The 26732-nt window shown below is 43.4% G+C and overlaps 1 protein-coding gene and 1 pseudogene across 1 annotated transcript; both read right to left on the bottom strand.

Annotated features, from left to right (window-relative positions):
* Nucleotides 1-155: 155 nt before the first annotated feature.
* LOC130200124 (acid-sensing ion channel 1B-like) lies at nucleotides 156-14554 on the bottom strand. Its single transcript, XM_056424115.1, has 10 exons — nucleotides 14530-14554; nucleotides 12031-12176; nucleotides 9521-9680; nucleotides 7449-7576; nucleotides 7055-7205; nucleotides 5898-5954; nucleotides 5576-5729; nucleotides 2733-2824; nucleotides 2571-2650; nucleotides 156-2313 (listed from the first exon to the last, which is right to left on the bottom strand). Exons 1-10 carry the CDS (start codon nucleotides 14552-14554, stop codon nucleotides 2191-2193), a joined length of 1116 nt encoding a protein of 371 aa, XP_056280090.1. The 3' UTR covers nucleotides 156-2190.
* On the bottom strand, nucleotides 14281-25462 carry LOC130200163 (uncharacterized; annotated as a pseudogene).
* Between the last annotated feature and the right edge of the window lie 1270 nt (nucleotides 25463-26732).

Here is a 26732-nt window from a genome sequence, read left to right as displayed (position 1 = left end):
AACACGAGCCTGAAGAAAAAATGGAGGACTTGAATTGAGATGCATGACCTCATTTCTGAGAACAACAATCCAGCTGTTCATTTTTATTTACCGATGATACATTTGAAGCAGCTATTACTGTAGCAATACAAACAAAAGGAATAGAAAGAGCCTCATACTTTAATATTTGATAAATATACTTCTCATAAATAAACGTACAATCATATATACAGAAAGAGATACCCAAAAGTCTAAATACAACAAGTACAACATGACACAGATCAGACCATCGTAATAATGAGATTATTATCCAATATTTACATTACATTGCGGTTGATGGAATGATTGTGCTTGATAATAACACTACACAGCTACTACATTTCCCACTTCCTGTTAAGAAAACACGGATCTCAATGGGAATGAGTGCAAGTGGATTAACGGCAACAGAATATTGTTAGATTTTTGTAAACAGAGTTAGAATAGACCCAGTATTGAACATGCCAGAGCCGACATGTTTACCAACTGATAACAGGTTCAGTGTTTTGGATATGAAGGTCGCATTATGAATCATTTTTCAACATAACATAAAAAATACACACAAATGAAGAAAAAAATTCACATTCAACAGACAGATGGAAGTAAACCTTGTTCATTGATGGAGCACACTTAAGGCGCCTACTGGTCAGTGCTACATGCAACTCAGAGCCCGAGAAGATGGAAAAACACATTCTACATATTTATACTCATTAGTTTTTTCTTGCAAAAAAAACAAACAAAAGAAAAATTCCCTTACATGTGATGAACAGCACCTACATGTACACATGTAAGACACTGCCTTAGATTAATGTCAATTCTTTTGCCTCTTGTCAGGAAATATGCGTTTTTAAATGTATCCAGGGATTTTCATTAAAAAGGGAATTTGAAGTTAAATCATACAGTACGTAGCACCTGGTTGTACACCTGTGTTTAATTTAGCCGTTGCTGTGTATTTAGACTTCTCTTTATCATGTTCAAATATTTTTTTAGCTAATTTCGTTGGATGTTCTTCAAAATGCTAAAAGTGCGTGAAAGCAAAAGTTCAGCATTATGAGAAAAACAGGCTTTAGGTCTCTAGAGGAGAGAGTGGAGAACGCCTATAGCCAGTTAGCTTAGCTTAGCATAATGACTGGAAACAGGGGGAAACAGCTAGCCTGTCCAATTACAGCAAACACGACACACACGGTTTTACGGGTTTGGACTTAAAGGAAGATATTTATTTGTGATTTGTTGCAACCTGGTCAGCTGTTTAACACCTGTTTACATTCTTTGTGCTAAGCTAAGCTAACCAGCTCCTGGCCGTCGCGTTACATTTTACGGAGAGTGAATGGTTTCAGTCTTCTCATCTAACTCTCTGAAAATAAGACGTATTCCCCAAAATTCAAACTACTCTCAATACAGAACAGAATTGGCGGCCACTCGGATGCCTGTGTCTGATGTGGGCTGTAGCTCATGGTGGCTAATATTTACACCGTTGAAGTAAAGACCTGTCAGCACATGTGCATGGGCTCTCTTCAAGGCCAGAACAAAAAAAAATCCTCAACCTATTCTGCTCATTTCTAAACATGAGAATTACTTCTTTCTTTTTATTAATCAAATGCTCGGCTCGTCAATTCTTCAGGGCGCCGTCAACCTGCGAGATGAGGTAGTACAGTTTACTCGGCAAAATGCTCCGGAGGGAAGACGTGGGTCGTGAAACGAGGTTGGGCGACATGAATATAAAAAAATGGAAAGTTGGTGAAAAAAAAGGAGGAAAAAAAAGAACAAGTCAAGAACAACAACGCCGATGAAACTCTATTTATATATATTTAAAATTAATAAATAACATCTCGTAAGTGAAAACAAACACGTCGCATAAAATATTTTCACAAAGAGCTCCACACACAGCTGGGATTTCTAACGCTGACTCACTGAACACACGCCGACCTCGGATCAGTTCATCCACCGGATCTGTTACGTCTCCAGAAGCTGTTTACAGACGACCATGCACTTAGTCTCATTTGCTTTACTCCTCACAACATGTCTGCTGTGTGTGCTCTCCACAGCCGTGTGCATGACCTCTCCTCCAGCCACACGCTGAACTCACAAACTCTCTCCAGGCTCAAGACACTTCCCCTCCGGGTCGCTCCCGCGGCCTCGGAAAAAAACCCTCAACGAACAAAGTCCTCGAGACTCCTAATGAAAGTTACCGACGTGACACTTGACATCGTCAACGCTCAGGACCGTCCCCTGGTCGTTGTTGTTGTTGTTGTGCTTATGCTTCTTATCGGAGCAGCGACACAACTTGTACTTTATCACCTGAGGGGGGGGGGGGGGTGTAAAAAAAAAACAGAGGCGGGTATTACTTCGGCCCAAATCTATAACAATTTGAAGATGACTTTAGTGTAATCTAGTTCTAAAATGCAATTGTGTACATTTTGGCTCCCCTGAGTTTGCTAAAACCAACATTCCCAGAAAAAAACCCTACATGACCTCAGTGACCTCAGAGGTCCAGTAATATTTACATGCAGCAGGATTATTCTTCCATAAAATCACTTTTCCCGACGAGGTCTCACCTCATAAAGATAGTCGAATAGCTCCAGGATGGTGAGTATGCTCGCTCCGATAAAAAGCCCCATCTGACCCCCGATGTCACCTGGAATCATACGATTCAAGGTCATACAAAACATCATCGACCATTAAGACAGAAAGAAGGTCCACATAATAAACTCATGTACCTAAAAGTCCCGCCACTTCATAAGCTTTCTTCTGTTCAATAGTTTCATAGTTGAGAGCCTCAAAGAAGATGTCTAAAACCAGAATATTCTCTCTGTGGAGAGAAGAGTCAACACATTATTATTCCACTTGAGGGAAGTCAAACTATTCAGCATTCATGGGCGTTTAATTAATAGATTATAACACAATATAATGTAGTTGTACGCAGATAGAAATGTTTATTTACGTATTTGTCAACAGCTAGAACACCTCACATTTATACAAGGAGTAAAAAAGATAACACATTCCAATTTTGTAAAATATGTCTTCATAGGAGAAGTTTTAATCTAACAAATTATCCTTGGATATACTTTTTACTAAATGCTATTGAAACCATTTATGAAATATTAAAATACTGCTTTGGGTAAATTATTACATTATTACTTTGCTCTGATTATTGTCTTAATAATATGTGTCTTTTCTTTTTTGCAATACATTTGCATTTTAGTTTTTTTTCTCCATACCTTTAGGGTCAATTTGACCCCATTCAATGTTTAACGTCGGTGTTCTTTGTTACGATCTCAGACACTTAGGAAGTAGGACCCAATTGCACGACCCGGGAGACAGAGATAAAGTATTTGTAAGTACTTTATTTTTCAGTTTCTGCAGTGAGCAACGTAGTGAGGATCAAAACTTTCAAGAGCACAAAATAACCCGACCTGATCATGGCAAAAGACAAGACAACTGACAAGGAACACTGGGAGACAGAATTTAAGCACATGGTAACAAGACACAGGTGGGACCAATCAGGGGCTGACACTGATGAGCATAGGAGACAGGTGTGATGACAGGTGAAAACAATCAGGAAGCCTGGAATGAACATAAATGACATGAACCTCTAGCATATCTGTAACTCCTGATGGCCCAGGCTGATTGTAAAGTCGTGGATAAGAGTCTTGTTGCTTGCCTCCCCTATTACGGACCTCCAGTAGCGGTGGAGGGGGTTGATGACTCTGGACAAGCCAGTTTCTTTGAGGCGACATGGGTGGTAAGTCTTTGGTGAGCCAAACCTTTGGCCTGGACTGCAGCCCAAACTCTGCGACAACGTCTGATCATGGCATCTGCCGATGGAACTATCACCTCTTCCTCGTTGTTAGGGAAAAGTGGGCTGGAAACCATTGACACAATGGAATGGAGAGAGACCTGTGGAGGAAGGGTATTGTGGGCAACCTCGACCCATGTGAGGTGGTCACGTTCTTGGTTCGACTGTCCATTTGACTGAGGTGATATCCTGATGACAGGCTGGCGGTGGCACCTATGAGTCGACAAATCTCTCTCCCGGAGGCGGAATTGAATTGGACAAACAATGTCATTAGGGAATCCATGGATCCTGAATACGTGATTCATCATGACCTCTGTGACTTTGGCAGAGAAGCTTGGTCAATGGGATGAAGTGAGCCATCTTTGAAAAACGATCAACCACTGTTAGAACCGTAGTCTTGCCTCTGGATGAGAAATCCTGTCACAAAATCCATCGAAATGTGTGACCAACGATGGGGAATCGGCAGCTGGAGCAAGCCCATCTTAACTTGAGATGAGGTCTTATTACACACACGGACAAGCGCTACATACGCCACATTTTTCTTCATGGATGGCCACCAGAAACGTTGTTGAATCCTGAACATTGTTCTTGCTACTCCCGGATGGCATGAAAGCACAGATGAGTGATCAAAAATGCGCCTCATAGTCTCTATGAAATCGGCCAATGAGTAACATAGTTCGGTGTCTCTAGACCATTCTGCAGTCTTCCCGTTAAATGAGACACAATAAGCCACTTTACCATGCTCAGATAAAAAGCTGCTGGGTTGTGTTGAAAATGCAGATCACACTGTACCAGAAAGGCTCTGCAATTCAAAGAGTCTCCGGAAAATCTCTCCGGAAGAGCCAGCCGTAATGGGGAGGAAACAGCCTGACCTGGGTCGTCAGCTGGAGTATTGACAGGCAAATTCACAGCTGTGGATGACGTCATAGGAGCAGTCTGTTGATGAGTAAAAATTATTCATTTGGGCAACCAGTTGTTGCATCTGTGTAGATAATTCTTCCTGAACCGCCTGGCGTCCTCTCAGCTCTTGTATTTCGCTGACTTTGTCCAGTTTTTCGTGATGAAATGGGTCCATAATGTCGACCGGAGACAGAGATAAAGTATTTGTAAGTACTTTTTCGGTTCTGCAGTGAACAAAAGACCAGACAGACTGACAAGAACACTGGGAGACAGGGAATTTAAGCACATGGTAACAAGACACAGGTGGGACCAATCAGGGTGATGAGCATAGGAGACAGGTGTGATGACAGGTGAAAACAATCAGGAAGCCTGGAATGAGGGAAAGCGAACATAAATGACATGAACCTCTCTAGCATATCTGTCGGTGCACAACATTCTTTGGGGTCAATTTGACCCCAGGCTGTTTTTCACTGTGTCAAACATATAAGAAATATTAACTTTTTTATATATTTAAAGGGCTATTTAGGTAGTCAACAAACAAACATAAAGTACCTCACACTTAAACTTGGGAAACAATATTAATTCTAATAATTTTTTGGAGGTTTTAATTGCTGGGGTCAAATTGACCCCGAGGGTAAAATATGTTAGTAAATGTGAAGGTAACAGGAGGGTTAAAGAAAAATATGAATCGAATATAATAAAATTATGTACAAATGTGAATTATTTTTCTTCACATCTCGTTCTTTATTCCCCTCTAAAGCGAAACATATCTTGTTTAAATATTTGAACGCTGCAGAATTAATGCAGTGTATTTGTAATACGTAACTAAAGGTGTTTGAATGCATTACATTGATTGACTCTCACTTAATATACTGCTCAGACTTGTTGTATTTCTTGGCCAGGTATTTGGCGGAGGCCTTGCTGGGGATCTTGACGAAGGACAGCTCCTTGCTGTACCGGGTCATGTTGCACGGCGTCTCACACACACAGAAGTCGTTGTCTCTCTCCACCAGGAAGTCTGCAGACGAGAACAAGCAAGAGCTCCGTTGGACCTTTGGAACAGATCAATGCTGCCGTGACTTTGACATGTCATGGGGATGGTCTGTGTGTGTGTGTGTGTGTGTGTGTTTGTATCTGTTGTGTAAAACATTCAGGCTAGACGTGGATGAAGCGCCTCTTTTCTTACCGAGAGCCGGGTCAGCACATTCTTTGTACAGCTCGGGGGTGCAGTAGGGAGCATCGCCTGCAGTCAAAGCAACACACACACTCACAGTACACTCATTTGGGCCCCGATGCAACACACACTCACAGTACACTCATTCACACTCACAGTACACTAATTTGGGCCCCTGATGCAACACACACTCACAGTACACTCATTTGGGCCCTGATGCAACACACACTCACAGTACACTAATTTGGGCCCCTGATGCAACACACACTCACAGTACACTAATTTTGGCCCCGATGCAACACACACTCACAGTACACTCATTTGGGCCCCGATGCAATACACACTCACAGTACACTAATTTGGGCCCCTGATGCAACACACACTCACAGTACACTAATTTGTACACTCATTTGGGCGTACACTAATTTTGGCCCCCGATGCAACACACACTCACAGTACACTCATTTGGGCCCCTGATGCAACACACACTCACAGTACACTAATTTGGGCCCCTGATGCAACACACACTCACAGTACACTCATTTGGGCCCTGATGCAACACACACTCACAGTACACTCATTTGGGCCCTGATGCAACACACACTCACAGTACACTAATTTGGGCCCCTGATGCAACACACACTCACAGTACACTAATTTGGGCCCCTGATGCAACACACACTCACAGTACACTAATTTTGGCCCCGATGCAAGACACACTCACAGTACACTAATTTGGGCCCCTGATGCAACACACACTCACAGTACACTCATTTGGGCCCTGATGCAACACACACTCACAGTACACTCATTTGGGCCCCTGATGCAACACACACTCACAGTACACTCATTTGGGCCCTGATGCAACACACACTCACAGTACACTCATTTGGACCCTGATGCAACACACACTCACTGTACCCTCTAACTCAGTGGTTCTCAAATAGAGGTACGTGAAGGCACTCCAGGGGGTACGTGATCTTTTTCTAAATATATCTATAACTATTATCCATTAATAAATATTCAATAAAATATAAATGTAAGTTCATGAACATAATCTGATATATTTTATTCTAAATCAGACACTGATGACCCAGCGCTGTGTATAACATATTCGGGGCTGCGCTGGTCCGGGGGTCCCAGTGGCTACAGGAAGAGGCGGGGCCTACCCGGCATGTGCACCATGCGGCAGTTGCAGTTGTCCACCAGGTAGCGAGTCTCGCAGTCGATGCGGCAGGCCGTGATGCTGTACGTGTCGAAGAAGTCTGAATCCATCGCCGTCACCTTGCAGTCTCCCCAGGGAGGAGGAAGATAGATCAGCTGCGACAAACACACGTCACTCATTAGACCGTTTTATACACTTATAAATACTTTTACTGGCACTTTTAGTTAGTCTCTACATGTCGAAAATCCAAAACAATGTATCCTGGGGCTTAAAAGGGAATTAAAGCAAATAAAAAAGAAACATTCATGAATTAAAAAGAGGACGCTTCCAGTAATAAAAGAATGGAATAGACAAGAATAATTTAATTAACTCCAGATAAGTGCATGTGGGTCGTATACCCTCTGCTCCTGGCAGGAAACAAACGTCTGAAAGCCGGGCGCCACTCCGAACCCGAGCTGGTCAATGAAGGACGGCTCGTCCTGACTGTGGATCTGAACTTTGACCCCGGCTTCAAACGAAGTCTCATCTGCAGAAATGAAAAGAGCGTTGAATCGGTGCAACACACACAGAGTTTCACAGAGTTTTGTCTCAGCTGTGGTGGAATGTACCTATATTTACTCAACTAATGTACTAAAGTACTAAACATGTCGGTTATTGTACTTTACTTGAGTATTTAATGCATTTTTATACTTTAAACGACATCTCAGAGGCAAATATTTACTTTTTTACTTATTTTTCCAGATACATATTTTTCATAGCCATCCTTTCCGTTAAAAACAACGCAGCTCCAGATATGTTGATTTCGAATTTGAATGTTTCTGAATGTGAAGCTTTAAAATGTTTCTTCATGGTTTGAGAAAATTCTCCGAAAAAAAACTAACTACAAACACACGCCACAGACACACAATCTCATAGGATATGATACATTTCTGTTAAAGATTAAACTAGCTGACAGTATATTAAGGAGTTAAAATCAGCACAACCGGAAACATCTACACTGAAATGCAACATAAACATTAATGCATCAGTAATAATAATATAAAAACATCACAACATAAAAAGTGAAACACTGACCGGGAACATTTAAATTCAATTCAATTCAATTCAGTTTATTTGTATAGCCCAATTTCACAAATTACAAATTTGTCTCAGAGTGCTTTACAATCTGTACACATAGACATCCCTGCCCCAAAACCTCACATCGGACCAGGAAAAACTCCCAAATAACCCTTCAGGAGGAAAAAAAGGGAAGAAACCTTCAGGAGAACAACAGAGGAGGATCCCTCTCCAGGATGGACAGATGCAATAGATGTAATGTGTACAGAAGGACAGATTTAGAGTTTAAATACATTCAATGAATATGACAGAGTGTATGAATAGTTCATAGTAGGCATATTCCACGATGGAGACCTCCACGATCCATCAGGCAGATGGCGGTGGGGAGGAGGAGTGGGCGGAGTCTCAACAGTAGGCGGAGTCTCAACAGGACAGTGGCGTAGTCAGGAGCAGGAATTCCACGACCCAGACCTCGATGATCCATCAGGCAGATAGGATCTATGCCGTCTCATAGGGTCCGATGACCCCATGAGACGTGAAGTCAAAAGGACTCCGGGGAGAAAGCAGAGTTAGTAACGTGTGATTGAGAGATGAAAATTCATCCTTAAGGAGAGAAAAAAAAAAGAGGAGAGAGGTGCTCAGTGCATCCTAAAACGTCCCCCGGCAGCTATAAGCCTATAGCAGCATATCAAGGGGCTGGACCAGGTGAACCTGATTCAGCCCTAACTATAAGCTCTGTCAAAGAGGAAAGTCTTAAGTCTACTCTTAAACGAGGTGACTGTGTCTGCCTCCCGGACTGAAATTGGAAGCTGGTTCCATAAAAGAGGAGCTTGATAACTAAAGGCTCTGGCTCCCATTCTACTTTTTAAGACTCTAGGAACTACAAGTAGTCCCGCATTTAGTGAGCGTAGCTCTCTAGTGGGGCAATATGGTACTACAAGCTCCTTAAGATATGATGGTGCTTAAATAGCACTTACTTATGGTACTTTTGTAGTTCGACTATGTTGAGGAAATGTTACTTCCTGTATTCTTGTTGTTCTTAGTTTGTACTCTAGGTTGAAATGCACTTATTGTAAGTCGCTTTGGATAAAAGCGTCTGCTAAATGACATGTAATGTAATGTAATGGTGCATCACCAATCAAGGCTTTGTAGGTTAAGAGAAGAATTTTAAAAGTGATTCTTGATTTTATGGGTAGCCAGGTCAGAGCAGCTCGTGCAGGAGTGATGTGATCTCTTTTCTTAGTTTTAGTGAGAACACGAGCTGCAGCATTCTGGATCAACTGGAGGGACCTAAGAGACTACACAATGAGAACTTTTTACTGCATTTTGCTGAATCCTAACAAACTCTAACAGATTTTGAATGCAGAGCTCTGACTCTCTGAGGCCTTGTGACCTGTGACCTGTGACCCCTCACCTGTCTCCCCCCAGATGGGCAGGTATTCATCCTGCTGGATGTCCAGCATGAGCTCCAGTCCGTTGCCCATACCTCCCTTAGTGGTGAAGAGAGGGGGGCGTCCATCACCGCCGGCGTTAAAGGTGTAACACTTCCCGTAGCGAGTGAAGACCTGAGAGAGAGAGAGAGAGAGAGAGAGAGAGAGAGAGAGAGATTTTGTATTAATTCTGCAAAACTTCGAAAGGTTTCCTTCCAATGCTTGTCCACTAGGGGGCAGTGTTTAACTCTATTTCTGTTTTGGCTGTGTGACCGTGGCTGTGTCTACTACCGCGCACTTGAGCACTTCGAGCACTGACTTTCAGTGTTCGAAGTGCGCCACTGAAAAAACCAGCAGAATTCAGTGCACTGAAAGTACCCGGAAGGTGCACTTTTATCGGACACTTTTCGCTTGACGAGCCGGGGCAGGTGGCGGGCTCCAGCGGCAAGTCCGACGACAGATAGCTATGTCAGTCATCGGACAGTGTTAAACAACGGCTGTTCTGTTAAACAATCGAAATAGCAATTTTAATAATGGATTAACAATGGATATGCTCAGTTTAATAACGGGTTAACATGACACCGCGAACGTTTGCCCACGCCGCCCGATAATTAATACCGTTACGATAGCTATCTAAGCTTGTCCTTCTAGAAATAATTGTAGCTTTCAATCATCGTTGTGTTTTTTTTTTAATGTCGTGTATGTATGTATTAATTTAAATGTAATCGTGGTCTGGGACATAGCACTGAATGGCTATCCTATTTCTGTTTTCTGCCCCAGAGACGTTTCCTGGAGGTGCTGGCTGGTCCTCTGCTGCCCTCCCGACATCTGCATCTGGCGCCAATGACCTCTGGCACAAACCTCACATCCACCTCCAGGGCCTTTAAGAAGATGGACCGCCATCAATAGCCCCCACCCCTCTGCTGAAGGCTGCCGACCCAGCTAGACGGGCGAAGCGGGCACCTAGGCGTGGGAGTTCCTCTCCTGTAGGATGGCGGACAACGGTGTACAGGAGCGCAGCGATCTGCCCACTCATCCTGTGCACCAGCCGGTGAACGGTGGCCTGTCGAAGGCCCTGGCCACCACCCGACAGGAGGTGGCGCTGGCAAGCCAAAAAATAAAAACTAGACAGGAGATCTCGGGGCCCCAACCGTGGTCACAGTCAGTGCCCAGCACAGCCATGAGGGCGTTGAATGACTCTCGGTGAGCCTGAAGTCCACCCTCATGTCACTGGCCATCACAATACAACGCCAGCAGTGGCATTGCAACATTGATACGGCAGCACCGCCTGGGACTGGGTGGCTGCTGTAGAGTGTGTGGGGAGGGGAGGGGAAGGGAAGATTATATTAATATGCAAGTCATTTTATCAATAAAATGTTGTCATTGAGGTTTTGTCGTCTTTTATTGCGTTTTCTGATTTATATTAGAATTGATGCATGTTTGTAACAATAATTAATATGCCTGTGTGTTCAATTGCTAATTGATTCCTGTATCAGGGTGAACTTCACTACAACAGAGATGTGTATAAAAGTACAGTCAGTCAAAGTAGGCCTATTACTGTGTGAATTCAAGCAGATGATGCCCATCATTTCAGTGGATAATTCTTAAAACTAATTGGAATCTAGGGACAAACATGTACAGATTTGTCATGTTTTATTTCCATTTGGTGTGTATGTGGATTGCAAAGAAGAAGGCTACTTTTGACAAAGATAATTGAGAATTTAGCATACCTAGCGAGGAGAATTTAATTGCAACTACTACATGAAGGTAAGGCAAAATCACAATTAAATGTACATATACCATCTCGACTTCAGCCAGAAGGCGGAGGCTCCTGCCGCTATTGTGGAGGTATCGTCCACATGGGGTGGAGAAAGGGGTAAACAAGGGACAACAAGAGGGCAAGAAGTGCTTCATTTGGTCACTTTAAGGGTTAGGGTATCGCAAGCAGATTTGCATACGTCACTCCCGGCTTAATTTCGCGGGTGCCGTGAACAGATTTGCGTCCGTCACTTCCGCTAAGTGGTTAATGGTTAAGTGTTCCATTTGAGACAGCACTTCATCAGCGACGCAGTGCACTGCAATACAGTGCACTGAATTGTAGTGCACTGCATTGCAGTGTACTTCGTAAAATGTGCGGTAGTAGACACAGCCCTGGTTATCTCCAGAGATAAGACTTTTGTATTTATGAGGGAGCTGATGTATGGATGTGGTCAGCAGGAATAAAACCTGGAAAATAAACCTGCGGACTCGACTTCTTCCTTGGCCAGTACAAGTCCGTTACACTAGCTGTGTAATCCTGCCCAGAGGAAACGCAGGTCGAGGACAGCTTCACTAGTGGATTGCTGCTTATGCTTCAACTCTGTCACAAAACATGTTTGGAAATGGGTGCACTTTTTTTAGTTGGAGCAGCTCTGACTTGACGCCCCTTGTGGTGATCCAGGTGCACCACACGTGTTTCCTTAATTTAAAAGAAGAAGATTCAAAAATCTCTCACGTGCATTGTTTTCCTTCTCTCCATTGTTCTCCTTGAAGCCCCGGCTGCAGGTCTTTTCTCTTCAGTACAGCTATAGTTTTGAGGAGCTTGATACCTGAAGGCTCTGGCTCCCATCCTACTTTTTAAGACTCTAGGAACCACGAGTAGCCTCGCATTTAGTCATTACTTTACTTTCTTACTTACAGTGTGACATATCTCCCTGTGTGTGTTTAAGAAAAGATTAATAATAAATGAATAGTTAACATTGGTCATTTGGATCGTGGAGGTCTGGATCGTGGTCCATGCCGACTACCAACTAGTCATACACTCTGTCAGATTCATTGATTGTGTTGTTACTGTGTTTTAATTTGTGTGTCATGATTCCTTCTGGTCACATGCAGTGTTGGGCAAGTTACTGAAAATTAGTAATTAGTTATAGTTACTAGTTACTTCTTTTAAAAGTAATTTAATTACTTTACTAGTTACTGTATATCAAAAGTAATTAGTTACTCGGGAAAGTAACTTGTAAGTTACTTTTATGTCTGCTTTTTTAATGTAATGAACAGTACTGAACAGTCAAACACAATAAACATATGTTGTAGACCTATTTATTGCAATACTTAACTTAATATAAAATAACTGTCTCAGTCATTTAACAGTGTTTTTTTTGACCACATTAGGCCCAATGAAATAAAAGTGATTGGCCTACAGTATTAACACTAATTAAAAGAGAAAACAAAGGTGCCTTGAGGTGCTGCATATAATTGAGGGGGGGGGGGGGTGCTCGTGAGAGTGTGCTCACCTGTGTGCGCGGATGTGTCGGCGTGTACGTGCTGATCTGGAGTCAGTTTGGTAGGATTTGGGTACAAATAAATTATTTCATTTAAAATATGGATTTTTATTTAAAGATATTCATGTAATTTGCATGCAAAATAGGTCTACCGAACCAGCGGACAAAAAATTCAACCAGCGGCAACACTTCAAAAGTAGCCCAATTCCGCGGGAAAACCGCGGACCTGGCAACACTGGAAGTGGCTGTCAATCACAGTGTGGCACCGTGCATGCTGGTCGAGGGGGCGTGCCTGTGATTGGCGGAGTAGAGGGGAGGCGGGGTTAACCTGTCGGAAAACGGAAGTTAAGGGTGGTTGACGGGTACCGTTGTTGTTGACGTTCGAGCTGCTGAGCCGAGAGGAGCACGCTGTCTGTGTTGGTGGATGCCCAATAAAGTGAGGATTAATAACGTCTCCGTGTCATCAGTGCCATAACGTCCGAGACGTTACAATATCATTGCGCCACCAAGGTCCTGCGATGTCAGATCAGAAGCAGCTAAAGTAGCCTAGCTTGTCTTCTTGTCTGCAAGTGTTCATTTTTCACAAAAGAGAGTAACGCGAGTAACGAACTCATTTAAATTTCAGTAATTGTAACTGTGTGAGTTGATTAAAAAAATACTTCGTTTCATGCTCGTTACCGCTAAAAGTAGTGGAATTACAGTAACGCGTTACTTAACGCGTTACTCCCAACACTGGTCACATGACATCTATTGTTCTCTCCATCCTGGAGAGGGATCCTCCTCTGTTGCTCTCCTGAAGGTTTCTTCCCTTTTTTTCCTATGAAAGAGTTTTTTGGGAGTTTTTCCTGATCCGATGTGAGGTCAAAGGTCAGGGATGTCTGTGTACAGATTGTAAAGCCCTCTGAGGGAACATTTTAATTTGTGAAAATGGGCTAAACAAATAAACTAAATTGAATTGAATTATAGAAGTCAGACATGGCCTCAAAAACTGAACTACCACAGAGACGTGTAAATTAATTAAAACTCGGACAGCTTCTCATCTTTTCCTGGTCCGATAATAATCCGAGTGCCGTGCATCATTTACAGATTGAGGATTATAGATGTAATCCTGTTATAATCTGTGTTTCTCAGAGTGAGCACTTTCTTTCCAGACAAATTATTGTGGATAACTTTGAGCAAGAACATTTATGGAACAAAAAAGCACAAAAATCGTGAAGATTTTTATTATTATTATTATTATTATTAAAGCCACCCTCCATTTCTAAATGGGTTTTGCTTTTGGTTCAATCCCTTGGATTGTTTGAGCTTCATGTGCATGATATGAAAACCACAAACCACAGAGGAAACACTTCAGAGAGCTGAGAGACATCTTGTGATCCGGATGACATCACTTTGTTTTGTAGTCTTTGAAGAAAAATAAACATTTGCATGTTTAAACATTCTGGCTTTTTTATTTCATGGATAAACATTTGAGACACAAATTACCATTTAAAGCAGAGTATTTTATTATTATTTTTAGACCATCACAAAACTTCAGCTTCAGCTGTGTCAAAAATACTGTGTTTATTAACATAAACGTAACTTTAAGCATGTAAATAAAGTACATTGAGGCTTTACATAAAGACAATAAAAAAATAGATAAAGACGAGTCAAAACAATAAAAACATTAAGCCAGGTACATCAGAATATTATAGTTAAATCATGAAGGAGTAATACTTTTACAATACCACCTCTTATGGAGGTCTCCACCGTCATGTCTCCCCGCGGTCTCTCTGGTGTGAACCGCTCAGCACTGTGCGTCCCTATCAAAACAACCCGGGATTTACCACAGAGAGGCACTTCTGATTGGCCAGTTCAGGGTCAGCTGACCGGAGCCATAGCCGGAAGTTGTGGAAGCAGCGATATCGACGTTGCAAGTATTTTGTCTTTAAACAGTTTCACATTGTCAATAATAACTAGCAAAAATTAACAGAAATAAAATCAAAAAAAATTAAATCAAGAAACGTAAGGAAATAATCTAAACAAAATACATAACCTATATATATATAAAGGAATTTGTTTTTAAATAAATCTCTATTTATATTTAAATATATATATAGAAATATATATTTATATATAAAAAAATATAGATTTACGTATATACATATAAATCATATAGGTTTAAGACTTGCAGCAACACAAGCAAGAACACTTCTTCAACCTTATCATGAACATCAACTCTGCTAACATCAACAACAACAACGTCTCATTTATTTCTGATGATCTCAACAATGCAATTGTGATTTCTTTTAAAATCAGAGAAGAGGGAATCTTTTATAGAAAACTGAACGCTAATTTGTTTTTCCAGTATGAACAGCTGAGTGTTGTTTCAGATTGCCTGCTCGACTGAATGTTTTACCACAAACTGAACAACTGAATAGTTTCTCTCCTCCTGTATGAACAGCTGAGTGTCGTTTCAGACTGCCTGCTTGGCTGAATGTTCTACCACAAACTGAACAACTGAATAGTTTCTTCCCTGTGTGGACAGTTGAGTGTTGTTTCAGATTGCATGCTAGTCTGAATGTTTTACCACAAACTGAACAACTGAATAGTTTCTCACCTGTATGAACAGCTGAGTGTAGTTTCAGATTGCCTGCTTGGCTGAATGTTTTACCACAAACTGAACAACTGAATAGTTTCTCACCTGTATGAACAGCTGAGTGTAGTTTCAGATTGCCTGCTTGGCTGAATGTTTTACCACAAACTGAACAACTGAATAGTTTCTTCCCTGTGTGGACAGTTGAGTGTTGTTTCAGATTGCATGCTAGTCTGAATGTTTTACCACAAACTGAACAACTGAATAGTTTCTCACCTGTATGAACAGCTGAGTGTAGTTTCAGATTGCCTGCTTGTCTGAATGTTTTACCACAAACTGAACAACTGAATAGTTTCTCTCCTCCTGTATGAACAGCTGAGTGTCGTTTTAGATTGCCTGCTTGTCTGAATGTTTTACCACAAACTGAACAACTGGTCACTCCAGTTTTGGCTCCAGAGTGTCTCTTCGGATGTCTCTTTTGGCCAAAGCTTCCAGCAAATTGAGAAGAGCTAATTGATGCGTTTCCAGTCCCACAGTCCATGTCACCTACAGGGACTGCATTGTTTTCCAAAGGGTTTAAACGTGACTGAGGTTCCTGAGTCTCCTTCCAATCGTCACTGTTATCAGTCTCACATTCAGAGGATTGTGACGTCTCATCAGCAGTTGGTTGTAAAGGACTATCTGGATCTGATGTGGATCTGACTTCCTCTCCGTCTGCTTCTGTTTTCAAATGTTCTGCCTCTCTTTTGTCAGTTTTTATGGACTTTGAGAGCTGAGCTTCCTCATCATCATATTGACTCTTTACAGGGGTGAATGAGAACTTGATTCCAGCCTCCTCCAGCTTTTGAAGCTGCTCTCCCTCCTGACTGATCATGAGTTCATCCTGCTCCTCTTTAATGTGTGGAGGCTCTGGGTCCTCCTGCTCCTCTTTAATGTGTGGAGGCTCTGGGTCCTCCTGCTCCTCTTTAATGTGTGGAGGCTCTGGGTCCTCCTGCTCCTCTTTAATGTGTGGAGGCTCTGGGTCCTCCTGGTCCTCCTGCTCCTCTTTAATGTGTGGAGGCTCTGGGTCCTCCTGGTCCTCCTGCTCCTCTTTAATGTGTGGAGGCTCTGGGTCCTCCTGCTCCTCTTTAATGTTTGGAGGCTCTGGGTCCTCCTGGTCCTCCTGCTCCTCTATAATGTGTGGAGGTTCTGGAGGCTCTGGGTCTTCCTGGTCCAGACTGGAGCTCCAGTCCTGCTGTTCAGGGGGAACCTCTTGTTTCAGCACCAACTGCCGCTGGACGTCTGTGGAGAATAATAAAATACATTTATACATCTTAAGAATCTCATATTGAACTTTAATATTCAATAGGTTTATTAATGAATGAGGTCAGAGATTTGAGGGAGAACATGAAAAAATAAACTCGTGAGTGAAATCATCTGAAAGTACAATATGTACCTCTGAGGTGTCGTACAGTAAAACGTTCATGTACCTCTGAGGTGTAGTGTTAGCGTCTATCAAAATTGGAGGTGTGGTAAAGTACGACCTCTCGTTCTCTCCTTTCCAACGGGAGAATTTATTCTCTGATCACGCGTCAAATACAAGTTCGATGAGATAGCAATCACAGCGGAGACCTCTCCGGTCGGCACTAGTTGAAAACCCAAAACAACTCGGCCTCCCTTTCCACGTACGGGCCTCCGTGCCCCCACATGTGAAGTCATCCTGACCTCGGATCTGCTGCACCCCCCCACACCCCTTTCTCACAGGAGGGGGCCCTCGTCCCCCTCTCTCATTGTAACACCGTGATAACAAGTGTGTGTTGCGTTTGTGTGAGGCGAGTACCTAGCTTGGAGAGGCAGTCATAATATTTATTATCAGACACATATTCCATCTGCTATGTGATGTTATTCTGAATTTGCAGGAGCTTGAACACAATCGTCCCTTCAATAATTCAGTTTTATATTATCAATCCCCCTTTTTACATAATTCATTATGTAACTAAACTAATATAAATCTAGAGGAATGGGTTCTATCAATACATAACTGTTACATCACATGTCATTAAGCAGACGCTTTTATCTAGAGAGACTTACAATAAGTGAATTCAACCACGAGTACAAACTCAGAACTAAGAATCAAGAAAGTAACATTTCTTCAAGAAGCCAAACTACAAAAAAAACACACAAGTAACACCATGATGAGTAATGAGTCATCTTTCTACCATTGGAATGCGTTCATCATATTTAAGTTTAATTTACATACATAATTTGTATGTTTTGAAATTCTGATTGTGACGTCATTATTAAATAACCCAGAATATGATGATGGGTTCTCTTGAACACTGGAAGTGATTCATAGGATCAATGTTTTGGGGGAAATGGAGGCGCCATAACTCCTCAAATACACTCAGGAAGGACCAGCCTCACGTGGTGAACGGAAATGAAGATAAATGAAGTCGGGAGTGTTTCGTCTCTCCTGCTCTTGCTTGTTATTGAGAGAATTAACAGACCTTGAAGAGACTAATCTTTTCATCATTAAAGAAAGTTGTTTGTGGTCCTTCAGAAACATGAATCAGACCAAAGGACCAGCATTGCTGCACTCAACGCTGGTTCCTCTTCCCCCTGAAGAGCTCCTCCAGTTCAACCCTTTCATCACAGCTTCTGGAGCTAAATCAAAGAACGAGAAGAGAGGCTGCAGAACACAGATCAATAAGTCAGTTTGATGACTTTACATTACATGTCATGTAGCAGATGCTTTTATCCAAAGCGACTTACAATAAGTGCATTCAACCTAGAGTACAAACTAAGAAAAACAAGAATACAGAAAGTAACATTTCCTCAACATCGTCGAACTTCAAAAGTACCACAATAAGAGCTATTTAAGTGCCACTGAAGTGCTAATCTGTGTTTTAATCCAGATATAGTCGGAAAAGATATGTTTTTAGTTTCCGGCGGAAGCTGGAGAGACTTTCTGCTGTCCTGATGTCAGTGGGGAGCTCGTTCCACCACTGAGGAGCCAGGACAGCAAACAGTCTGGATGTAGAGTGATTAGCTCGAGGTGCAGGAGTCACAAATCGATTGGCTGTTGCCGAGCGGAGCGAACGTGCCGGGGTGTACGGTGTGACCATATCCCGGATGTAGACGGGGCCCGATCCGTTCAGAGCACGGTACGCCAGAACCAGTGTTTTGAAGCGGATGCTGCTCCACCGGTAACCAGTGAAGAGAGCGGAGTGGTGTGGGTGAATTTCGGGAGGCTGAAGACCAGCTGCTGCATTCTGGATGAGCTGCAGAGGTCGGATGGCCTCAGCAGGTAGAGCTGCCAGGAGGGAGTTGCAGTAGTCGAGGCGTGAAATGACCAGAGCCTGGACCAGAACCTGTGCCGCCTTCTGAGTAAGAAGAGGACGTGTTCTCCTGATGTTGTGCAGCATGTACCTACAGGAACGCGTCGTCGCAGCGATGTTGGCCGTCAGGGAGAGTTGACTGTCTAGTGTCACCCCGAGGTTCCTGGCAGTCAGGGTAGGGGCCAACACAGAGCTGTTGAAGGTGGTAGTCAGGTCATGGGTGGGGGAGCCTTTCCCTGGAAGGAATAGTAGCTCGGTCTTGTCAGGGTTGATTTTCAGGTGGTGAGCAGACATCCACTGAGCGATGTCGGTCAGACAGGCAGAGATTCGTGCCGCCACCTGCGTTTCGGACGGTGGAAACGGGAAGATCAGTTGGGTGTCATCGGCATAGCTATGGTAGGAGAAGCCATGCGAACGAATGACAGAGCCGAGATAATTTGTGTACAGAGAGAAGAGGAGGGGACCCAGGACGGAGCCTTGAGGAACCCCAGTAGTGAGAGGACAAGGATCAGACACAGATCCTCTCCAAGTTACCCGGTAAGTGCGGTCGTTAAGGTAGGAAGAGAAAAGAGCGAGTGCAGTGCCTGAGATCCCCAGGTCCTGAAGAGAAGAGATAAGGATCTGGTGGTTCACGGTGTCAAATGCTGCAGAAAGGTCTAGAAGAACAGAGGAGAGAGAGGCTGCTCTAGCAGTGTGAAGCTGCTCAGAGACAGCAAGGAGGGCCGTCTCTGTCGAGTGGCCGGCCTTGAATCCAGACTGGTGAGGGTCAAGAAGGTTGTTACTGTGGAGATAGGAGGACACTTGGCTCAAGATAGCTCGCTCCAGAGTTTTGGAGAGAAAAGGAAGAAGAGAGACCGGTCTGTAGTTGCTGACTTCAGACGGGTCGAGCGTGGGTTTCTTCAGGAGAGGGTTGACTCTCGCCTCCTTCAGAGAGTTGGGGAAACAGCCAGTTGAGAGGGAGCCGTTAATAAGATGGGTGAGAAAGGTCAGAAGGTCAGGAGCAATAGCCTGGAGAATGGGAGACGGGACGGGGTCAAGGGCGCAGGTGGTCGGTCGAGCGGAGGTCACCAAGCTAAGAACTTGATTGGGAGACAAGGGGGTGAAAGAGGAAAGAGAGGGGGATGAAGAAGTTGGTGTAGTGATAGAAGATGGATTAGTAAAGGAGGAGCGTATGTCGTCTATCTTGTTTGTAAAGTAGTCGACAAAGTGGCTCGGCAAAAGGGTGGAAGGAGGAGGGGGACAGGGGGGATCAAGGAGGTTGGAAAAGATAGAGAAGAGTTTTTTGGGGTTAGAGAAGGAAGACTGCATTTTGGTCAGGTAGAAAGAGCTTTTGGCTGCAGAGAGAGGCAGAGAAAGAAGAGAGAAGAGATTGATAGAAGAGCATGTCTTCCGCTTGATTCGATTTGCGCCATTCACTTTACGGCAGTTTGACCACTTTACAGCAGTATGATCACTTTACGGCAGTTATTTCGTTTTCGGGAGTTTGATAACTTTACAGCAGTTGGAACACTTTACGGCAGGTTGATCACTTTACGGCAGTTTGACCACTTTTTGGCAGTTACTTTGTTTTACGGGAGTTTGATCAGTTTACGGGAGTTTTATAACTTTACAGCAGTTGGAACACTTTACGGCAGTTATTTCACTTCACAGCAGTTTGATCACTTCACGGCAGTTACTTCGCTTCACAGCAGTTTGATCGTTTTACGACAGTTTGATCACTTTACGGCAGTTATTTCACTTTACGGCAGTTGGAACACTTTACGGCCGGTTTGCTCCTCCAGAAGTTGTTCTGGCCGTTCTGAAGACCGTCCCAAGAGATCTCCAGGTGCAGATCCCGTCACCAGTTTGACTCGAGGACCGTGAGGTGTTTAAAGTTCCTCCCTGATGAATGAGATCAGAGGAGAGCTGGAAACCAATCAGATCCACCAAAAGTCTCGCTCACTGCAGCTGACGAGCTGGAAACGGACCAAATGTGACTTGAAGCCGTGAAACGAGCACGAAGACCGGGAACAATCGTGAAGCGGCACCAACCTGATGTGTGTAGCTCATGTTCTCCTAAACGAGAAACGATGTCCTCATACGCTGCTGTCAACGTGTCCAACAGCCCAAACGCCTCGTCGACGACCTCGTCCACGTGCTGCTTCACCAACGGCCTCAGCATTTCTCCTGGAGACAACTGTGTGTCACTTATTTAACAGTCTCAGAAATGAATAAGAAGCTAGAAAAATGTCTTATTTCAGAAACAGAGTGGAAACATTAACAAAATAAGCAATTAATATCAGGCTAAATAAATGTGAATTTGCAGGAGCTTGAACACAACAGTCCCTTCAATAAGTCAGTTTTATATTCGCAGTAGTACAGTAACAAGTACAATATGTACCTCTGAGGTAACGAGTACCTTTGTGATGTATCTACGTGAAACATCAGTTTTTCAAAATAAGATGTCGACAAATCATACACTAGCATATAAAAGTAAACAATGAACTGATTTTGTATCTTTATAGATCGTTTCTGAGATTTAGCTTAAATTATGCTTACATTAAAACATTTTTACTGTACCAAGGAAGAGTTTATAAAAATAAGTCAGACTTTTGTATGTGAAAAAAAGTCCTGTATATAGATTTCCCCAAGAGTTCCAGGAAATGAATAATGCAGATGTGTTCCATACATATCTGAAATCCCCTACAATAGCAATCAAACTATTTTAATGTCTCAATTAGGACATTTTTCAAAGTAAAAGTCCTAAATGTTTAAAGAAATCTGTAATTTCTTTAACGTTTGAGTTGCTTTATATATGTATTTCCTCATAGTCCTCGACAATAATGCTGCACAATAAATAGAATGCTTCAACCGACACCGTGATCGGTGATCGGTATTATCGGTGATCGGCAGATACTGATTTCAGTGATCGGCAGATACTGATTTCAGTGATCGGTGATCGGCACAAAAAACCTGATCGGTGCATCTCTACACACAATCACAACACATATTCATGTATTTCCTTCTCATTCATATGTGTTCTAGGAGTGAGCCCACGTTTGATGTCAGCTATAAGATATTCTGTGAAAGGATCATTGGCCAAAGGCTGCTTGTCAACCAAGAGGTGCTGAGAATGGGCCAGCTGAGGAAGGCCTTCATTGAACTGGTGAAAGCAAATGAAGGTCTTGATGCTTCAAACTACAGGGAACTGCAATGCATTTTTCTCTCACGTCTTATTATTTGTCATGTGCAAGTCCAGCTTTACACAACATGTGTGTGACAGGCCTGAGAAACTGTTTTTAATTCTTGCTGTTTGCACAAACATGTACCAGTGGGCAACAAGGAGAAGTGTGTGTGTGCGTGCGTGATGTTGTGTGCCTTTCTTGGGCATCTTTGGTGTTAAATGTGCTGTATGGCAGATAGGTTCTAGCCTGTAATGTCTTGTACCACCTGCACCACTCTCTGCTTTTCATGATACTCCTGTGACTCTTAATTGTCACTGTTTTGTTGTGTTGCAGACAGGATATGTTGAAGCAGAGGCTGGCTCGTGATTTCCCCCAGCTGGTGTTTCACATCCCCAGCAAGCGCAACATCTGGGAGCTGGTTTTTGCAGAGACCCTGTCAACCGGTACACTCGTGGACATGCTACCTTACCCATCAGGTGCAGAAACCACACAGTCTAGTGAGTTGAGCCAGACAGACAGCGAGACTGAAAAAGGGACAACAGAGTGCCAAACAACACAAGAGGATGCAAGGACACTATATACAGCAGCGTTGTTCTTAAAAAGACATCTTAGTGACACTCCTGGCATGTCATGCCCATGGCCTCCAACCTCTGAAAATTTGAATGTCACTGAAGCACAAACTGTTGTTCCCCTTGCGCGATACAATCAAGTAAACTGGACTATAGGCGCCTCTGAGGAGCCAACACTGGATCATTTTGTCGACATTACTGATGACTTGCACTTGAAAGTGTTGTCTGTTTGTCAAGACATTGTGTACCTTGCTTCCAAGGGCCGTAAGCAGACACCTAAGTCCTTGACTTTAGGTTTGACTGTTCGACATTTAACAGGATCATCACGCATTGTGTCACTGCTTAACAAACTGGGACATTGTGCATCATGGGACACAGTTTTGAGTCTAGACACTAGCCTTGCCCAACTGAGACTAGAAGAAGGCAGACAAAATACCAAAGGGATTCTCAAAGAGGGCACCCACAACACTTGTGTGGGATAACATTGACTTTGGGGAGGAGACTCCATCAGGTCGTGGAACTACTCACCATACCAATGGAATCATGCTCCAGAGTTTGACCATCGAGCCTATGTCCACAGCAATCAGACAGCCACTAAGGAAGAGAGTTTCCTCATTCAAAGCCCCCCCCCCCCAAAATGCCTATAGAACCGTACCATCAGTCCAAAAGGCAAGGGCCACAGAACTTGCGTCAACAAGTGCAGGCAGCAACATGCAGAATGGACACCCACTTTGCTGCACAAACTGAATTGGCATATGCAGGGCTCCAGACTAACTTTTTTTACTAGGAGCACAGTGGCCCCTAACTTAAAATTTTAGGGGCGCAAGTAGAAAATTTAGGGGCGCACACAGGGTTTTTCCTGGGTCAAAATGGGTCTTCGGTGCTCCCCAGGTCGAGCTATTGAGTGAGTGATCAGCAGGTGGCCGATCTGTCCATTCATGCACCTCACAGTTGTGTATTGATCAGACAAGAAGACACGCTTATCAACTTCAGTGTTTCCCCTACCATTATAACAGGGTGAAATCTCCACCCGCCACTCTGTAATTTTTCGCTCGTGACGACACAGCGCGCGGCGCGCCGATCGAAGTTCCTTCGTGGTCCTCAGTCCTCTGCCGCCCCGCCGTGCGCTGGAGAGCTCCCCGACACCGTTGCGCGCATCGGGACGGAGCTAGCTCGCATGCTGAAAAAGTGTGAGCACCCCTGATCTAGGGTTTGATGATGTTATGATTAGAGATGCACCGATCAGGTTTTTGGTGCCGATCACCGATCACTGAAATCAGTACCTGCCGATCACCGATAATACCGATCACGGTGTTGATTGAAGCATTCTATTTATTGTGTAGCATTATTGCCTAGGACTATGAGGAAATACATATATAAAGCAACTCAAACATTAAAGAAATTACCGATTTCTTTAAACATTTAGGACTTTTACTTTGAAAAATGTCCTAATTGATACATTAAAATTGTTTGATTGCTATTGTAGGGGATTTCAGATATGTATGGAACACATCTGCATCATTCATTTCCTGGAACTCTTGGGGAGATCTATATACAGGACTTTTCTTAACATACAAAAGACTGACTATTTTTATAAACTCTTCCTTGGTACAGTAAACATGTTTTAATGTCAGCATAATTTAAGCTAAATCTCAGAAATGATCTATAAAGATACAAAATCAGTTCATTGTTTACTTTTATATGTTCGTGTATGATTTGTCGACATCTTATTTTGATAAACTGATGTTGTTTCACGTGGTTCTTTCCGCTAACTTTGCAAAACCGGATGTTGTCACTTAAATCCTTCCGCTAACTTTATCAAAATCCTCGCGCGCTCCCGATCGAATGCTTTTACCGTGAGCATCAGTCTGTAGGGGCTCAGACATGTGAGAGTCGGCTGAGTTGACCCAGAGATTCAACTCGGGGGACGGGGACGCCGCTCGGTGCGTGAGGATCCCCTCGTGGACCTCTCACTCTGCGGCCCTCGCCCTCGTTGTGTCTCCGCTGCGGTGCGCCTCTTTTCACACATTAGCCCCCCCCCCCCGCTAATTTACTCGTCGCGCATGCGCGAGTTGCTGAAAAATTTACTCGCACTGCGTCTAATTTTAGGCACAAAATGCGACCATTTGGTCGCAGTCTGGAGCCCTGATATGTTTTTGTGAAGTCCACAGATACGGATAGATGTGCAATCCCAAGCTGGACAGGTTTCCATACACTGCTTCAAGCTGAAAATACTCTGCAGAAGTCAGCATTGTATTATCTTCCTGTACTTCCTCCTGAGGTAGGAAGTACAGTCTTTGCCTTGATTTCTTCAGTGTGTGCTGGGTGTTCACAGTCCATGTTAGATCGTCAGTAAGGTGTATTCCCAGGTATGTCAAACATGATCGTATATTTGCCTCATTGTTCATATTGGACGCGGCTATGTATACAGCACTATTTAGAATCCATTTAGCCCACTTTTAAGGGTGTTTTCGTCTTTATCGCCAACGTTGAATCCAACCACGGGAGCCGCCATCTTGCCATTCTGTTGACAAAAAGCAGCTACCTCATTGGTGAAGACCGATCACGTGTCGAACCGTGCCACCACTGGCGACCAAGATCCGATGACGCTCTGGAGAAACTAGTTCGGCATAAAACATAGTCGCATCGAGAATCGAAGGCAAATTCAGCGACGGACTTTTTTGTTGTTGTAATTTAGCACAACTCGTTCTTTTTTATGAGCTAACGATTGTGTAGATGCGCGACTGTGGAGCGGGTTGAAACGAAAACAGTGTTCACCTTACGGCCTATCAGTACATGATGTGAATACTTCCTCCAGAACTAGTTCCATCAGTTTAAAGTGATAAAGAAACAAAGAGAACCAACCTGCTCGCTGTAACTTCTGGGTTGAAAATGGCGTCCAGTAGTTTCCGTTGGCGCTCGCGCTCCTCTATTAAACTACAACGTTCCTCCTCGGACTTCGACGTTTCACGTGTTCACGAACTCACGGAAAACCGTTGACTCCACTCGGGTCCGTCCACTTCCAGCTCGCGCTGCTGTTTCGCCTCTTCTGTTCCTCTCGAGCTTCCGTAGCCCGGTCTTCTTCTTTCTTCTTCTTCTTATTTTTGTTTTTAGGCGGCTGGCATCCAAACTGGTGCATTACCGCCACCTACTGCCTTTCTTTGCGAACTAGAAATAGCAAGCCCTTTATCCCCTCAAAAAGAAAAGAAAAGAAAATTAAATTAAAATAAACTAAACTAAGAAGGGAGCCCTGTCAACTTCAGTGCCCTAAATTCTTCTATTCAACCCTGTCTCCTTCAAATACTGCAGCACCCTTCCTGCCCCCAAGGATAATGCATCCCTCAATTGCACCCCTCCTACTGCCAGCCTCCTCTTCAACCTGCCTCGCTCGTTTCCAAATTTCTGGCAATGCCACATGATATGATCCACCGTTTCTGCTGTCTTACAGGACTCGCACAGTCCAGTTGGGTGTTTTTTAATTAAGTGCATTGTATTGTTTAGCTTTGTATGTCCAATCCTGAGTCTACTCAATATGTTTTCTTCTCTAGTGCTAAATATTGTTGTCTTTCGATCCATCCGTGAATGCCGGAGTAAATGATTTATATGTCGTCTTTAGCCTATCCGCCACCATTCCTGCAATATTGTCAATGTTTTTAAGTGCTTGGGTTTTGTTCAGAGTGAGAAAAAATTGATCAACTAATACTGAGGAAAATAACCAAGGAGGTGTTACCGATAGCGACACGGTAGCAGTGGATTTGATCTGATTCAACCCCATCTCCCTTGCAAATTGTCCACTACTCCACGCAAAGCAGCCCCGTTTGTCCCTTTGGCTTTCCCAACACGGCATGAGCCCCTTTGTGGTCGGGTGCTTGTCCACGGAATGCCCTTCAGATTGGCCCAATAGCTCAACATTAATTGTTTACGTCTCAAATGCAGCGGCATCTCACCCACCTCCACCTGGAGAGCAGACACAGGACTTGTTCTCAAAGCCCCACAACAAAGTCTCAGAGCCTGAGATTGCACCACATCCAACTTTTTTAGTGAAGTTTTTGCCGCAGTTCCAAACGCTATACACCCATAATCAAAAACTGATCTCATCAGCGCAATATAAATATTCTTCATTGCAGGCCTGCTGGCTCCCCATTCCGACCCGGTTAGACACCTCATCACATTTAAAATAGTTTTACATTTCCTAACTATCACCTGAATCTGCTCATTCCATGTTAGCTTATCATCGAACCACACCCCTAGAAACCTAAAAACCTTCACTTGTTCAATAATTTGCCCATATAGCTTTAGCTGAGTAAC

The sequence above is a fragment of the Pseudoliparis swirei genome, chromosome 9 (assembly GCF_029220125.1).
Source record: "Pseudoliparis swirei isolate HS2019 ecotype Mariana Trench chromosome 9, NWPU_hadal_v1, whole genome shotgun sequence".
Taxonomy (NCBI): Eukaryota; Metazoa; Chordata; class Actinopteri; order Perciformes; family Liparidae; genus Pseudoliparis; species Pseudoliparis swirei.
The sequence above is the reverse complement of the archived record's forward strand: the minus strand, read 5'-3'. Positions and strand labels throughout refer to the sequence as shown.